This window comes from Pteropus medius, unplaced genomic scaffold, assembly GCF_902729225.1.
Source record: "Pteropus medius unplaced genomic scaffold, Ma_sr-lr_union100, whole genome shotgun sequence".
Lineage (NCBI taxonomy): Eukaryota > Metazoa > Chordata > Mammalia > Chiroptera > Pteropodidae > Pteropus > Pteropus medius.
Genome location: NW_024349800.1, coordinates 60,975,060 through 60,991,735, shown reverse-complemented (window position 1 = coordinate 60,991,735; position 16,676 = coordinate 60,975,060). Strand labels below are relative to the sequence as shown.

At 50.2% G+C, this 16,676-nt stretch overlaps 1 protein-coding gene across 2 annotated transcripts; it reads left to right on the top strand.

Moving 5' to 3' along the window:
- The first annotated feature begins 2,081 nt into the window (after window positions 1-2,081).
- RRM2 (ribonucleotide reductase regulatory subunit M2) lies at window positions 2,082-9,083 on the top strand. Of its 2 annotated transcripts, XM_039887860.1 has the most exons (12): window positions 2,082-2,240; window positions 2,496-2,671; window positions 3,177-3,453; window positions 3,534-3,608; window positions 3,956-4,099; window positions 4,350-4,466; window positions 5,027-5,160; window positions 5,786-5,880; window positions 6,010-6,143; window positions 7,051-7,155; window positions 7,234-7,347; window positions 7,427-9,083. In XM_039887860.1, exons 3-12 carry the CDS (start codon window positions 3,331-3,333, stop codon window positions 7,577-7,579), a joined length of 1,194 nt encoding a protein of 397 aa, XP_039743794.1. In that variant the 5' UTR covers window positions 2,082-2,240; window positions 2,496-2,671; window positions 3,177-3,330; the 3' UTR covers window positions 7,580-9,083. The 2 variants fall into 2 exon arrangements, with proteins under 2 accessions (XP_039743794.1, XP_039743793.1); XM_039887859.1 differs by having other exon boundaries at window positions 2,496-3,453.
- Window positions 9,084-16,676: the final 7,593 nt, after the last annotated feature.

Sequence of the window (16,676 nt, the reverse complement as noted above, 5' to 3'; positions counted from 1 at the left end):
TCCTGGTTACGGCTCTGCCAGGCTGTGAGGCAAGGCCTATCAAAATCCTTCTGCCTAGAAAGCAATTTCTTGGTTGGGATACAAGCTTAAAATGCCTCTGCCCATTCTGGGAGGAACAGGAATAGGGTCCTGGGGTAAGCTGACGTGTGTGTGTTGGGGGTTGCAAGAGCAGTTGTGTGGAGGAGTAGGTCCCTTGGCAAGCTTTGGGGGTTGTTGGCAGAGGGACTGGAGGGCAGAGGGAGGCTGACTCGATTCTCCCCTCAGTCCACTGCTGCCCTTTTGAAATTCTACAGCTAACCAGTCACTTGGGATATGAAGTAGTCCATCTTCCTGTTCCCCACTGACGCATTTTCCTCAGCTGAGGGTCCTGAGAGCATCCTGTTGTGAAAGAAGTTCAGACCGAGGAAGGTGGTGCTCTGGAGCCACAGAGGGAGGAGCTGACGGGGCGGTGGACCTTGCTTCTTAGGGAAACAAAAGAACTCCTTGGAGGAAGGGGCCAGTGGGTCTCAGCAAGGAAATCTCAGGAACCAAATGTGGTACAATGGAATATGACTCACCTTAAGAGGCAATGAAATTCTGATACATGCCACAACATGAATGAACCCTGAAGACATTATGCTAAGTGAAATATCCCAGATACAAAAGGATAAGTATTGTATGATTCCACTCAGACGGTACTTAGATTTATAGACAGAGAGGAGAATGGTGGTTATGAAAGACTGGTGGGAAGGAAGAAGGGAGAACTGGTGTTTAATGAGGACAGAATTTAGGTTTGGGATGATCAGAGTTCTGGAGACGGATGCTGGTGATGGTTGCATCATGTCGCGTTGTGAATGTACTTAATACCACTGAATTGCACACTTGAAAATGGTTCAAAACGTAAATTTTAGCTTATGTATATTTTACCACAATAAAAAAATAAGCTAAATCTAAAATAGCCTTTGGATCTAACTTCTAGTTTACAGTAAATACAGGGGTTGAAAAAACAAGTTAAATTGCACTATGAAGTCGCAATCAGGAACATGTAGAATGTGGGAATGTGGGACATTGTACAAGAAAATTTGCCTGTACTTCAAAAAGTCAATGTCCTGGGGGGCGGGGGGAGGAAACGGCGTTGTTCTAATTAAAAGAGACTTAAAAAAATACAATTACCAAATGTAATGCATGCACTTCACTGGATCCTGTGTCAAAAACGAGCAAACTTAAAAAGACATTTGAAACGACTGGGAAAATGTGATTATGGACTAGATGGTGGTGATATTAGAGAATCAATGTTAGTTTTCTTAGGTCTGAATATGGTGTTGCGGTTATGTTAGAGAATGTCCTTATTTCTAGAAGCTACATGCTGAAATATCTAGGGGTGAAGTGTATGATCCAGAAAAATATAAGCCTCACACACCACACAGAGAAGCAAATACAGCAAAACGGAAACCACTGTTGAATCCTAGGTGGTGGGTGAACCCTGCAGAATTCCTTCCATTTTTCTGTACGCCGAAAACATTCTTAATAAAAAGTTGGGGAAGAAAAGTTGTAACTGTGCAGTTTTAGGAGCCGTGTGACCTTGGGCAGTCTCCTTGACTTTCAGGCCTTATCTTCCTCAGCTAAGGAACAGTGCTAAGATTACCTACCTCACACTGTCGTCTGGATAAAAAGTGTAAAACACCAGGCCCAGGTACCCAGTGGCTGTGGGGTTACTGTCAGTATTACTATGACGATCCCCAGGCCGGTGTCTGGTAGGGAGTGCCGAGCAGCCCTGGGAACATCACTCAAGCTCCCGCGCCTCCGTTTCCGCGCGGCGGGCGCGGACAGGACCGGTAACTACGTAACCGCTGGGGGCGTGGCCTCCGGAACGCGCGCACCCGAAGCCCGGCCTCGGGGGCGGGCCGGAGTCCGAGGGCTGCAGCCTATCAGGAGTTGGGACCGGGAACCTGTCCTGCGGGCCAATCGTGGAACTGATGGGCCGCAAAACCCGACCAATAGCGGGGCCGCCGTCAAACCCGCGCGGAATTTAAGAATACGAGCGCCGCGAACTGCAGCGCTTGGCGCCTGGCTGCTGCGGGGGCGTCCTCCCTTCCCTCCGCGGTGTCGCCTGGCCTGGCCGGGCCGGACCGGACCGGACTCTCCCCTCTCTGGCCTTGGGGTCAGAGAGGGGGGCACTGCGGACCAGAAGCCCGGTCTGACGACCTCCCCCTCGAGGGGCAGAGCCACGTAGTTTTCCGCGGCCGCTTCCTCCTTGTCAAGTAAGAACAGTAAAAACGCGGTTTAGGCGGGAGGATGGGACAGGCCCAGATGATTCAGGCGGGAGGCGAAGGGGAGGATGGCGATCCCCCCCCTACCCCCCGCCTCGTGGTACTGCTCGTCTTTTCAAAGTTTCTACAGTGCACATGTGTTATTTAGGTGGCCGGGGCGGGGGTGGGGGGGCAATTAAACTAAAAACAGAGTCATAATCTCTTGTTAGCTCACAAGGTTACACTTTATGGTTCCTATACCCACAGAGCATAGCAGGAGCTCTTCATTCATGTCTAGCATTTTGGCACTTGCAAGGCACACGTCTCCGACAAATCCAAAAAAGCAAATACAAAGTGCAATGGAAACTAGGCCGCATGTCCACCTTCTCACCCCAGTGGACATTGTCAGCCTCCTCTTCAGGCTCATGGATGCCCGATGAGCAGTAAGTGAACCCCCGGGTCTTCGATCATTCCCTGAACTTTCTCTCAGGAACCTTCGGTCAGTTTGCCATTCTTCGAACCATGTTGACAGAGGGGACAGCGGCCTGACAGCAGTCACAATTTCAGTGGAAACTGCACCAAAGGCCCTCTCTGTCATTTAGTTAACTGGAAGGCTTACAAAGGACTGAGCATTTTACACAAATTATCTCAATTAATCCTCGCATTAATAATCCCACAGGTTAGGTACGGTTACAAGTCCCATCTTTAAGTCATCTGATGTGTCCAAGGGACACAGCAACTGCACAGCGGGACAGCCTGCAGCCCTAACAGACTGGCTGCACGGCTGGCACCAACCACCCCACACATTGGCTGGGTCTCAGGGACTTTGCTTCCCCACCCCCCAGTGACACGTATCTAAACGGTCGAAACAAGGCGTTCCCTCGAGCCAGGGGCGTTTTTGCAGACATTTTCACCAACCTATTTGCAAAACCCTTATCTCCGCCCGAGAAACGGGTTCGTGGAGGTGGAGCGATGCGGCACATCCAATGGGCAAGCCCGTCAGTCCTGAGGGTCCCGTTAAAAAGCCGAGCGAGAATTCGCGGGAACTCTCTGGTCCCGAGCGCCTCCTCACCTGTGTGACCTCCACGCCGCCGCCTCAGCCATGCACTGCGTCCGCGTTCCGCTCGCCACCATCGGGGCCCCGCAGCAGCCGCAGCCGCAGCTGAAGCTGCAGCTGCAGCTGTCGCCGCTCAAGGGGCTCAACCTGGCGGACAAGGAGAACACGGTGAGCTTGCGGGGCCGCGGAGCTGGGCGGCGGGCGCCCGCGGGCCCCGGGCATGCCCCTCACCGCGCGTCTCCCCGCAGCCCCCCGCCCTCAGCGGCGCCCGCGTGCTGGCCAGCAAGGCCGCCCGGAGGATCTTCCAGGAGCCCGCCGAGCCGGTGAGTCAGCGGCGCCGGAGCCCAGGGAGGTCAGTCGGGGCCGCGAGCGCCCGGCGCCGGCCCTGCAGATAGGGGGCGACAGGTTGGCGCCAAAGCCCCATTGTCTCCTTTCAAACCCTGACAACTTCCCGGCCCCGCGTCTTTCCCGCCCAAGAGCTCTTTCGCTTTCCGGCCGCTCTCCCTGCCCCGCTCCTGAATTTCACGGAAAAATACGTGGATGCAGCCGACGCGTCGACAGCGAACCCCATGAAATTGCCGGCGGCCGAGCGAGTCCGGCCTGGGAAACGGCGATTTCATATGGTTCGCAGGATGCTTGACATTTTCATGACTTTCTCTCGCCCCCTCAGAAAACTAAGGTACCTGCCCTCAGCGTGCAGGACGAACCACTGCTGAGAGAAAACCCCCGCCGCTTCGTCATCTTTCCTATCGAATACCATGATATTTGGCAGATGTATAAGAAAGCGGAGGCTTCCTTTTGGACAGCCGAGGAGGTAAATCAGATCCCTGAACTAGGAGACCGAAAGTTGAGGCGTTGCCCTAACTCCAGGGGAAGACCCCTGCAGGAGCGGTCATAACTTGTCTGAAATACACTTTTCTCTCCTTGTTCCTCTCTGGGCCGGCTGCCCACTGAGGCTGTTAGATGGTCTCAGTGGCCAAGGGTGCCAGTAGACTTAACGCTTAAGAATGATTCATACGTGAGGTCCTGTGTGTTTGAATCCCTTGTGAACTTCTAATCTTCAGGTGGATCTTTCCAAGGACCTCCAGCACTGGGAAACCCTGAAGTCTGAAGAGAGACATTTTATATCCCACGTTCTGGCTTTCTTTGCAGCAAGTGACGGCATAGTAAATGAAAACTTGGTGAGTTGTCCCAAAATAAATGTGTTTTCTCACTGCAAGCTGTGAGGGAGAACTAATTCTCTCTTTCCTTGTCTTCTATGTTTTTCCAGTCCGGGCATATCCATAAGCTAGTATTTATGTGGGATTTCCTGATTTATAATATACTTTGCTGTTATTTATTCCTTATGGCGTTTTTCTCCAACCGGAGAGGCTCAAAGACAACGTTAAGTGGTAATAAATAGGTTTACTCCTGAGGATAGCACATTTGCTCTTTGTGCCTTTGCTGTTTTAATCATTTGGTTGCCTTTATGGCTTATTGTGAATGGATCCTTCTCAATGAATCAGGAAAGAGTGAGTCAATAACCAAGTGTTCTCAAAAAGCTATAAAATTAGGATGACCTATTTCCCGACCTGTAAACTGAACATATGACATAAAATGTCCGGCTTTATCACGGAACAATGACTTATGCAGAGAAACGAACCTTAAAATGGAAAGGGAGTGTGATGCAACCGCTTGTCCTTTGGCCAACTTGCGGCCGGTAGTTTTTCCTCAAGCTGAACTTTGATGCATTTGACACTAGGTGGAGCGGTTTAGCCAAGAAGTTCAGATCACAGAAGCCCGCTGTTTCTACGGCTTCCAAATTGCCATGGAAAACATACATTCTGAAATGTATAGTCTCCTCATTGACACCTATATTAAAGATTCCAAGGAAAGGTGAGTATTTGGTTGGTATGCCAACAGTTTTAGGACTCACTAATCATTTATTTGAGGTTCCGAAATCAAACGGGTAGAAAAATGACTCTCAAATGACTAAATCAATGGAATTCCTAGCACCCAATGTCATATCTGTTTGAGGAAGAAGCCTAAATTCACTTTATTATTAGCCAATCACTTAAAGTTACGATGAGGTTACTCCGTTTTTACAAGTGGAAATATACTATTGGTCATCCAATCTTAGGCCTTCTTTTGAGAAAACATACTGAGGCTCTGTATGATGAACTAAAACCTAGACCTAACAGTTTTCACTCATAGATCTTGATCTACAGTATGATCCGGGACAGGGTGGAGTTGAAATAATTAAGCCAATAAATGCTCTTGGTGTAATGGACTAAGTTTTAGTGTTAGATCTTGGGGCTCAATATGAACTAACAAATACCTAAATTTTTATTAATGTAAACCAAATAAATGTTGAGATTTAAAAGGAACAGTGAAGGAGAAAGCAAACCAGTAAAACATTTCAGTTCAAGCCCCAGTTTGGCTTTGGTCTCAGCTCACTGATTCTAGAAACTTATGATAGAAGGTCTTTGCCAGAATTGCTCACGCTCTGTTTGCCTATCAGGGAATTTCTCTTCAACGCCATCGAGACGATGCCTTGTGTAAAGAAGAAGGCGGACTGGGCCTTGCGTTGGATTGGAGACAAAGAGGCTACCTATGGTGAGGCTACCTGTGGCCCTCCTCACACCTGAGCCTCATTTTCTAAGTGACATTATTGGTCTGGTGGCCCTTCCTATGAAAACGAACAGTTAACTCACTAGAAATATTTCGGTGCTAACTCTTCAACAGGAGAACGTGTTGTCGCTTTTGCTGCCGTGGAAGGAATCTTCTTTTCTGGTTCTTTTGCATCGATATTCTGGCTCAAGAAACGGGGACTGATGCCTGGCCTCACCTTTTCCAATGAACTTATTAGCAGAGATGAGGTGAGTCTAGCTCAAGTAATAGGCTAATCCGCACCACAGACACCAACTCTTAGGCACGTTCTCGTGTTCACTAAAGGGGACCCAAGATATCAGTTTGCCTTCTATCCACATTTCACATGTGAATTCAACCATATACATACTTGGCGGGGAATGAAATTTTTTAAATAACCTACCAAAATGATTTTACTCGTATTCTCAGTATATTACAGTACATTTATACGTAGGTATTTCTCTATGGATGATGTGATTTTTAAAGGGATGTGTTATTTTTCCTGGTATTCTGTATGATCGGTTCTGTACTTCAAAGTTAGTTGATGGGCATCTCGTTAAAATGAGAACCCATTCTGGTCCAGTGTGTGTCTTCGAATGCGCTTGGATTAAACTGCAAATAGCAGGGGAAGGTGCCCAGGTTTTCTAGTTTAGGTCACATCAGCATTACTTGGCGTTTAATGCACCAAGACTTGCAGACTTGATTCACTGAAAATTGCATTACTGATTTCCCGCGCGTTAGGTTGTAAATCTAAAATGTTGCCTATTCAGAGTTTTCTTTCCTGCTCAGCATAGTGGCAAAATTGGAGCTCATGGCTATAGAAGGGAAGGATGCTTGAGGTGAAAGTTCTGCTTCCTCCCTTTGCCACATCACAGAGGAGTGAGGACCAGACCCGGCCCCGCCCGTCAGCATCTAGGTGGCAGCTTAGAGAGCCTTGGGTGTGGCCAAGCTCGTCTCCGTGACATAAGCAGAGTAGGCAGCTGTTAAACTGATCTTCCTTTCAACAGTTTAAACACTTTTAGCGTGGCTGAGCAAGATGTACAAGAACACAGAAAAAGATAAAGCCATTTCCTCTTCTACACTGGTGACGGAAATCTTCTGGCTTTATAGTGGCTGACCTTAAGCCTTTTCTTCTAGGGTTTACACTGCGACTTTGCCTGCCTGATGTTCCGACACCTGCTACACAAACCTTCGGAGCAGAGAGTCAAAGAAATAATTATCAACGCCGTTAGGATTGAACAGGTGGGTGATGTGTCGTGCTTGCTGGGAGAAGGTGTCTTTATGCTTCTGTTTTACTGAGCAGCTGTGTCTGGTCCCCAGGAGTTCCTCACGGAGGCCTTGCCAGTGAAGCTCATTGGGATGAACTGCACTTTAATGGAGCAGTACATTGAATTCGTGGCAGACAGACTTATGCTGGAGCTGGGTTTTAACAAGGTAAAATGTTGTTCTTAGCCCTCTGGTTCTTTTAAAAACTGGTGTCTCGTATTTACGTTTTGCTGTGAACCCTTTTCAGGTCTTCAGAGTAGAAAACCCATTTGACTTCATGGAGAACATTTCACTGGAAGGGAAAACTAACTTCTTTGAGAAGAGAGTGGGCGAGTATCAGAAGATGGGAGTGATGTCCGGTCCAACAGAGAATTCTTTTACCTTGGATGCCGACTTCTAAATGAACCGAAGGTGTGCACTTTGCTTATTTTTCTCCCCTTCTCGGCAAAAGAAAAACCCATTTGAACTGTATCGACCAGGTACAACATGAATTTGTTCGTAACGTTCATTAATGACATCTTTCAAACTGTAGCTACCTCGATATTAGTCCTATTAGTTATGCGAGTGGTGTCACCTAGAATGAAAGTTTAGACAAAAGCTATTCTGATGAAAGATTTTGTCTGTGTTTGGCTTTTGCAAGCAGGCTGGCTGTATGTGACTTCACTGCGCTCTTAAGAGGTCCTGGCCTTAGGGTGCGGACTCTGGCGAGTCTCATGAGCGGGGTTAAGCATTCAGTCACCACCCCAAGGCCACTGGAAGATGCCAGCCTCACTGCTACAAAGCAGATTTTAAAGTTTTACTTAGAAAAAAGTGGCACTTTACACACAAATAACCATTGTTTATATTGTTGACATCAAGTCCTGACTTACCTAACTGGTTTGGTTTCTGTACCAAATACCAAGTATTCTTTTGACCACTGATGGGAGCTAACTCAAAATTTACTGGGTGACCAAAATAAGTTAGATCTATGTAATCTAAGCATGTTATTTCTCTTCTTTATTTTCTTTAAAGAATTGGAGTCTCTTTTCATCAACTTTAAATTCAATCCTGTGCATACCTGAGTATTAGCCAGTTGTGTTACGTAGAGAATGGGTCGTGTCAGCCCAGGTTGAGTCCTGGGATAAGAGATAAAGGGCAGGAGCTTCTGACTTAAAGCATTAGGAATTGAAATGTGATCTGGGCCAACTGCTGGTACCATGGGTGTGTGAGGGTCAGTATCATTTCATTTCTCAAACAGTATTTTCCCCAACTGCGACTTGGTATAAAAGATCCTTGAAGACTCATCATAGCTGAGATCTAATAGTATTGTAAATTGATTTTCAAATCATCCTTGAATGAAATGACCCAGCTAAGATCATGCTCCTATTTAAGTGGTAAAACCAGGACTGGAATTGGCTCTCCAAAAATTGTTTATTCTGTGTGTAAATAGGTACTATTGTTTTAATAATACATTTATGTTACTAGCTGTTTTAAATCAGAAAAAATTTTTTGCTCTATTTGTCTTTTTAGATTATATCAAGTAGTTTATACTTTGAAATAATTACTCATCTTACCTTGCAGTTTGTAATTGAGTTTATGTCATTCAGTGTAATTACTTCTAGTGTTTACCTAACTCTGATCGTCAGCTGGTGGAGAAATGGTGTTGCTTGAGCAGGTACAAACTAATACACAGCAATCCTTTGTCCATATTTGTTAACGCGTGCTGTGTGTCGGCTGACCACTGGCCCGTTCTATTGTCGGTTTTCTTCACTTATTGTATAAATAGTCAAACAGTCCATTGAAAAATTTCTGTAACATGCGACCCTTTTCTACCTTTTAAGTTATTGTTAATTGAAGTTACTGCAGACATTTGTACAACACAAAAATGAATAAACGCTTTGCCTTGCGCCGTCAGGTACAGTGGAGTTTGGAAGCAGGTGTTCAGGTTCTACCTCCCGTTAGCTGTGTCACGTAAGAATTCACTTCTTGCCACTGGGACTCAGTTTCCTAGTCTGTTTGAAAGGGGAACAGATTCGAGTCTGAAGCATTTCTAAGTCTTTTAAATTGGATACTGCACACGTGTTGAATGGTGAAGATAAAGCCGTCTCAGTGGATGGGCGTGATGAGGAGTGGCCCGGGGAAGGCGGCGGTGGTCCCTGTGGTGGAGGGGGCCCGGGGCCTGGCCTTCCCGGTGGTGCTGCTCCCGCCCCCGCCCATTCCCACTGGGATTCCTGCCCGGCCCAGAAGGTGCAGGCTTTGCCCATCTCCCTGTCTTAGCACGTGGCCTCCGAGGTTCGGGCCCTTGGTGAGTGGCCGCTGAATGAGGAATGGATTTGAGCTGAGTGTTTCGAGGTGGATACTGTCTTGGGTAAGAGTGTGTCCTGTGTCCCGGAGGAACCTAGCGGAGACCCGTTGGCACCCCAGAGGTGCTCAGTGAATGTCGTTTGATGCGTGATGTCAGGTTGGAGACACCTTTGGGGTTCTTCAGGGCGGCCTTGCTCTAGGGGTCACCGACTATTAGAACAGCCTCCCCGTGGGCAGCCCACGGTCGTGTTGCCACTTGCCGTCCACCCGTGCCAGGTACCCGTGCTCTTCCTAGAACACACCTCCATGCTTCCCTCAGGCCCTGCATCAGGGTTGCTGTGGTCAGGCCAGTGCATCTGAGTTTCAGGCATTTGACAGATGCAGAGACTCGTGGGCTTCACCTCAGAGCATCTCATAATTTGAGATCCGGATGAGATGGACTCCTTATACATAGTTCAAACCAGTGATTTTCAACTCCTGGCATGCATTATATTTACCCACACACTTGAGCCCGGCCACTTATGAGGCACTTTTCATTGCATGTGAACATGGCTTCTGCTCACTTGGTGTGGCCAAGTCTGGCTGCCTAAAGCTGACCTTGAGAACCTTCCTCTGGCCAGGGAGCCATTTCTACATGTCACTGAGTAGCCCTGCCAGTGCTGGTCTGAAGAGCCCACTGATGCTCTGTGTATGCTCAGCCCTCAGCAGCTATGTGGCTTTGAGGCAACAGGATGGCATAGCTTGGGCGGGTCAGACCAGAGAAGACTGGTAGGATTGTACCCCATGCCCCACCCCTCTGTAGAGGGGGCCACCCTGGTGTCCTGGGCACTGGAGAAAACGTGGTCAGTGGTGTCTCCTTGTCATTTCCGGGAGGGGACTGTTCACATCAGGATGTTTTATGGGACTGGTTGCATCCATTGCTGTGGATAAGGGTCAGTAACTGGTCACCTCGGCTTGGCTGTAAAGACTCCACTGGCCTCCTATATGACAGACTAAGTAAGGGACTCTGAAAAACCTTCCTGCTTCAAATACCTGCCAATGATAAAGAGCTAAATGGGTAATGATTTCTCAAAAATTTCCAGATAGTGGAGGAGACAGTGAACATGGAAGCCTGAGCTTAAAGTGGCCCTGGGGTGGTTGTCAGTCCCTTATGAATCAGATGGTGGGGCCCCAAACCTCTTTGGATTTGGAGGGATGGGTTGACCTGCTCTGGGGGAAGAGTTGGAACCAGAACCTCTGCCTAAAGCCAGATTCCCTCCCCCGGCCCCAGTGAAATGAGAGCCAAGGGAAAATTGTACCAGCCCGGGGAGGGGAAGGGTTCATCTTTCTGGACTCAAAATCAAAACCCTAGGCCTGCACCTCACATCTGTGGTCTGAGAAGTAGAAGATTCCTAGCCTCAACCCACTGCATGTGATCCCATGGGTGGGGCTCAGTCATAAATGACAGCATGTGATGGAACAATGGGTACAAAAATCTCCAGAATTTATGGCTAGGAAGATAAGAATATGTGATCCAAGGGGAAAATGAACCCAAACCTGCAAAACGGTACTATACAGGTGTTTAAAAAGAACCCCCTAGGATTTCTACAACACAACAGCCACTGGGATTGCAACTTGCTTGGTTAAGATTAATCACAGCTGAAGAGAGTGGTTTGGAAACATCTGTCTGAAGAAATTGTCCAAAAGTACATGGGAAAGGACAGGAGAGATGAAGGTACCGTGGGAGTGTGTGTTATTTCTAAGGGAAGTTGGACAGACAATGAGGTGATGTAATTTTCCAAAAATCGATGACCTTGGAAAGACCAAGGAAGCCAGATGTGAGAATATGCCCTGTCTAACCCCCACGCCGCCCCATTATCCAGGCAGGGCCACCAGGCTGAGGGGCTGGCGTCCAGCGTAGTCCAGGCAGGTGGAATCTGTCCACAGCAGCCTGGGGACAGACAAGGCGAGGAGACAGGCCCAGATGGTAGCAGGTGAAAAGAACCAGGCAGGAGAGACTGGTTCTGGCCATAGGCTGATGTGCGGACATCAGGGTCCTAGTTTGGGGTGAGTAAGCCTTGCTGGCCATAGCCTACCTGACCCGAGAGTTTAAAGGATCAGCCACAGGCTCCCTGAGAAATGGGGAAGCCTCTTTCTGTACCGCTCTGATTGGACAGAGGTGGGAGAGGGGCTGCTGTCCCTCTGGCTTTGACAAGACGGCGTCTGCTTCGGGAGTGGGTAGGGCTTTAGAAAGGCATGCTCTGTCCCCAGAGGCCACTGACTGACCCCTGTTGCCCACTCTCAAAAGTTCCCTGGTCACAGCCACTGGGATTCCAGACTCTAAGCAACGAGGACCCGGATCCTGCCTGCTAGAGCCAGGCTCAGGACTTGGGTTGAGTCTGAGGGTGGGGGAGGCCTGTTCTACCCGCTGGCCTTGGTGTTTAGGGAACAGAACGCCACCTGCAGCCACAAAGGGAGGCCTGTCTGGAAAGGGGTCCATACACGAGGACAGGAGAGCTGACCTACAAAGAATTGGAGTCCTCATGACTTTGTTTTCTGGATCCAGCTGTGCCTAAATTCCACACTCCAGACTTTTCACTTAAATAAGCCAATAAATTCCTAATAGAATCAGGCTGAAGTTCCTACCGCATGCCACAAAGAGTAAACCGGAAGGGCCCCCACAGCTGGGAGTTTATCTGGTCCTCAGTCACCCTGGGACAGGCAGATAATTAGCCCCATTGTACAGATGTGGCCGAGAGGCTCAGGGAGGTCACAGTGCCTTGCCAAGGACCTTGCAGAAAAACGGTGGGTACTCAGGACTAGAATTCAGGTGTGCCGGCCCCATGGCCACAGTCTTGTCCCTTTCCCACATCCCCCCCTTGATGAGAGAACAGGGACCCCGGGCCTGGCTCCCCTGTGTGCCAACTGCGGTGGGGAGGCTGCGCTCTGCTGTGTCCCTGTTGCTGTGGCCGTGTGGCCTCACTGGGCAACAGCCTCTCCTATTGTCTGTACTCAGGCTTCAGATCTGGGGACACACTTCCCCTTTGCTTCCGCCTAAGACTCCCAAGTAAGGTCACAGGCCTGTGACAGGCCACACATTCCCGGGACCCTGAGGACCCAGCTGAGCTGGGACTTGCCAGCAAGGCCGATGACTCCCGGTGGCTGAGCTGCATTTCCTCACCCCAGAAAGCCCCTTGGCTCCTGTCAGGGCAGGGACAGTGGCAGCCAAGGCTGGCTCTAGGAACTATCAGTGTGAGAAGTGGGTGACTAGTGCCGGCATGTTTTTTTAAGCAGCTTTCTTGAGGTAATTTACATACCATTTCATTCACCCATTTAAAATGTGCAATTCAGTGGTTTTTAATATATTCGCAGGGTTGTGGAGTGACCATCGCTAGTCAGCTTGGAACACCCTCACTCCACAGAGAGACTCACTCCCCTAAGGCTCCCTCCCTCTCTCATACCCACCCCCGCCCCCCGGCCCCTGGCAACCACTGAGAGTTGTTCTGTCTCCATAGATTTGATTTGGCACTGTTTTGAGGCAATAAATAGAAGTTACTAATGGAAAAGGCACTGGATTTTATTTCTAAAATATTATGTAGAATGTTAGAGGCAGCAAAGGGGACGGTTTTGCCTCGGTTTTGTCTCTCAGAGAGAGATTTGATTAATGTTTCAGAAAGCTTTTTCCCTTAGCGTGTTAGAAAAACATTTTGCATTAAAAAGGATTCGAGACATTGCCTAGAGGGGGACTCTGCCTACTGACAGCTGGTGAGGTGGCCGGTAGACATCATTCCTTCCTTCCTGATGGTCAAACATTAACCCAGCTGGCCCTCTGAGCTGGGGGTGGGGCAGAAGGAAGGCCTGGGGTCAGATTCGGCCCACAGCCAGTTCTACAGACTCCAAGCTAAGAATGTTTTAAAATATAGCAGAAGAATCATAATATTTCGTGACACGTAGACATTATATGAAACCCACATTTCAGTGCTGTTAAGAAAAAACTCGACTGAGTCAATTTGAAGATTTAATTGGCTTTATTCAACCATTCATTATTGGGGCAGCATCCCATCTAGCAAATAGAATCTCCTAGGAGCTGTACAAAAGCCAGGGTTTTTACAGGCAGAAAGAGGGTGGGACAAGGAAGTTAAAAGAGTGGATTATTTCTGGAATGGACACCTGCCCTCAGGGGAAGGCAGAGGATCCTACCAGGGGCTTAGTCACTGGTGCTCACCAGCAAATTCCACCCTGGTTGATTCAAAATCCCTCCCTAGGGAGAGGCTGAAACTGTAAGCTAGGGGTTAGGTCTCGGCGGGACCGCGAGACTCCGTTTTGGGCCTGTCGTGTCTTGCCTTCGTAGTGCCCGTGGGTAGTTTCACGGGCACACGGTTTTCCTATGTCATCCGTGGTTGCTTCGGTGTGGCCTCGGCAGGGTTGAGTTGTGGCTCAGAGGCCATGTTCTATCTGCATGTATGATCATTTCTGCGTGGACCGTTCCGAACAGCGTTCGAGGGCCTGAAAGTGAAGACGACCCGGCCTTGAAGAGTCCATGGTCAAGTCAGGAGGCGGGAAAGTCGTAGGTGGTCCAGCACGGCGGTCTGGGGCCAGCAGTGCCCACTTAGTGACTGTGTTCGCTTGCTAGGGCCGCCGTGACGAACAACCCCAGGCTGTGGGGCTTAAACCACAGGAATCTATTTTCTTATAGCTCTGGAGGCTGGAAATCCAAGGCCAAGGTGTTGGCAGGGCTGGTTTCTCCTGAGGCCTCTTTCCTTGGCGTGTGGATGGCTGTCTTCTCTGTCCTCACCAGGTTGTCCCTCTGTGTGTCCGTGTCCTAGTCTGTCCTAATCTCACGTAAGGATGCCAGCCAGATTGGATTAAGGCTCGCCCATATTTAACTTTCATCATCTCTTTAAAGACCCTCTCTCTAAAATCAGTCACATTCTGAGGTATTGGGGGTTGGGACTTCAGCATATGCATTTGGGGAGGATTCAATTAAATCCATCTCACTGAGCTGGTTGATAAATATAGCCATTCTTAAAAATTAAATGACATAAGCTTACAGTTGAATAAGTTAACATTAAAGACAAATATAATAAATACTCAAAAATCTTCTTTACTACATGTTACTATTACCAGTGCTCCTGAAGCTGTTTGTACCTGTTCTGTCTCTGTGGCGAAAATAACTGTATAACGTGTGTTATTGAGAATCTCTCTCCAATTCCATGACGTTGCCTCGGTAGCTCAGAATCAGCTTTGGTGGGAGTGTTTATGCCGTGGAGATTGGTAAATGCTACAATTCAGGGTCCCCCCACTCCCTGCCGGAGAGCTGGTTGTTAAACGTTTACCAGCACACACCACGGATGCTGAGACAGAGGCCAGCCTGGCACCGTGAGAGCCACTGAGGAGGATGCCAGGCCCTGGGGAGTAAGCAAGGGTTTTGCAGACCAGGGATGCCGGTTGGCACCTTGGAACGTGAGTAAAGGTTGGCCAGATATGGAGGAAGAGGGGGCGACGTGGGTTTGCAAAGCCCCGAGGCAGGAGGGGGCACCCTGTGTCTGGGGATGGTGTGGGTGACGGCAGCTTCGTGCACCGGCCGCCAGTGGGAGAGGAGCTGTGACGGGAAGGTGTGCAGGGCCTGCAGCACCATGGGATGGAGGTTCTTCTTGATCTGGCAGTCACGGGGAGCCACAGAGGGTGTTGGAGCCAGAGGGGGAGGGACAGGGTGGTGTGGGTGGTCGCTGGCTGTCGGTGGGGCTCGCGGTTGGGCCTGTGCGTGGAGTGGGTGCGAGGGCCCTGTGACCAGCTTTCTCTGTGGCCTCTGCGGGCGGCAGGTTCTCGGTGGGTGCTCGTTGAATGGCCGACTCATCCCATCCGTTTTGGGGTCTGTAACAGGGGCTCAGCCGTCCACCTCCAGTTCGGGCTGGAGCTGGCGATAGCTACATGTCACGCAGAAGGGAAGTGGCCGAGTAGATCGTGGGGCCCCCCACCTGGACTACTCACCGGTCATCGTAGGCGGCCCGCAGGAAGGTCACGTCGCAGCGAGGAGAGCTGCCGGCGGAAGAACAGACCACGGCAGGTGCCGTGTGCCGTGGTCGCGCCGACGTGACAGCTCGTGCACGCCTGGATCAAGACGGGCGGCGTCACGTCACGAAAGGAGAGGCGAGAGCTGTGTCTCGGGGTGGCGGGCTGAGAGCAGTTTTTCTTTCCATTCTGTTGTTCCGTGTTTGGTGTCTCTGTCACAGACACCGGAGAGCAGTCGCAGCAGCTGAGGGCAGCACCCGTGTGGGCAGATGGCCCCCGGAGGCCTTCGAGGCAGAGGGAACCTGGAGGCCGGGCAGGTCTGGAGTTTGGGTGGGGAGGGGGGATTCGGGGCTCCTCTCCTCTGCAGTTGCCTCTGGGGGTTGCCTGCGAGGCTCAAGATCTCCCTGAACGGAACCAGTCACTTCCAGCCGAGTCGCTTGGCCTGGGGCGGTGCCAAAGCCCTCTGCAGGTCAGAGACTCTTGGTGCCTAATGGATGCCGCCAAGTCCCCTCACTGTGTACAGGCTCTGCCAGGGGTTCTGAGGGGTCACATCTGCAGATGGCAGAGCCAGACTTCACCTGGGGTGTCGGGCCCTCAGTCCCCTACCCCCAACGGGTCCTCTTTGGAACTTCAGAGAGTTAGTGCCACCAAGCCACACACAGTGACTCTCGCCTTGGGCTGCGCGAGGATGAGGTCCCTGGTATGACTGTGGCCTCTTGGGGGAGACTGTCAACGCTTGTGGGCAGGACCCAGGTCCTCCTTTCGCACCCCTAGTCACTGCCAACGGAGGCCCCGGACAGGGATAAATCCTTCTGCCTGACTGAATGGAGGGAGCCTGGTGCCAAGAGAGCGTGCAGTAAAGGGTCACCTGTTCCAAGGTCACAGGAAGGAAGTGGAAATGCATGGAAGGGGGGGGAGGCTGCTGGGGAAGGGGGGGGGGGGGGAAGTAGGGGGGATTTCATTTAAAGGTCCGAATGGAGTGGCTTTAGAGAAGTGAGGCCCAACTAAGAGTCTTGGGAGGAGAAGGGGTGTGGCTGTGGGGTGGGGTAGAAGAGAAGTACGTAGGAGCCGAGGAAGCTGCCCACATGGCCTTGGTGACCTTGCACTGAAGTCATCTGGTCGCATGTGACACCACAGAGCCCTCCTCTGCTTCCCTCTCCTGCCTCAGGAACACCAGCATGGTGTGTGAGAGCTTCCGGCGGGGCTGAAACCTCCCAGGCCCT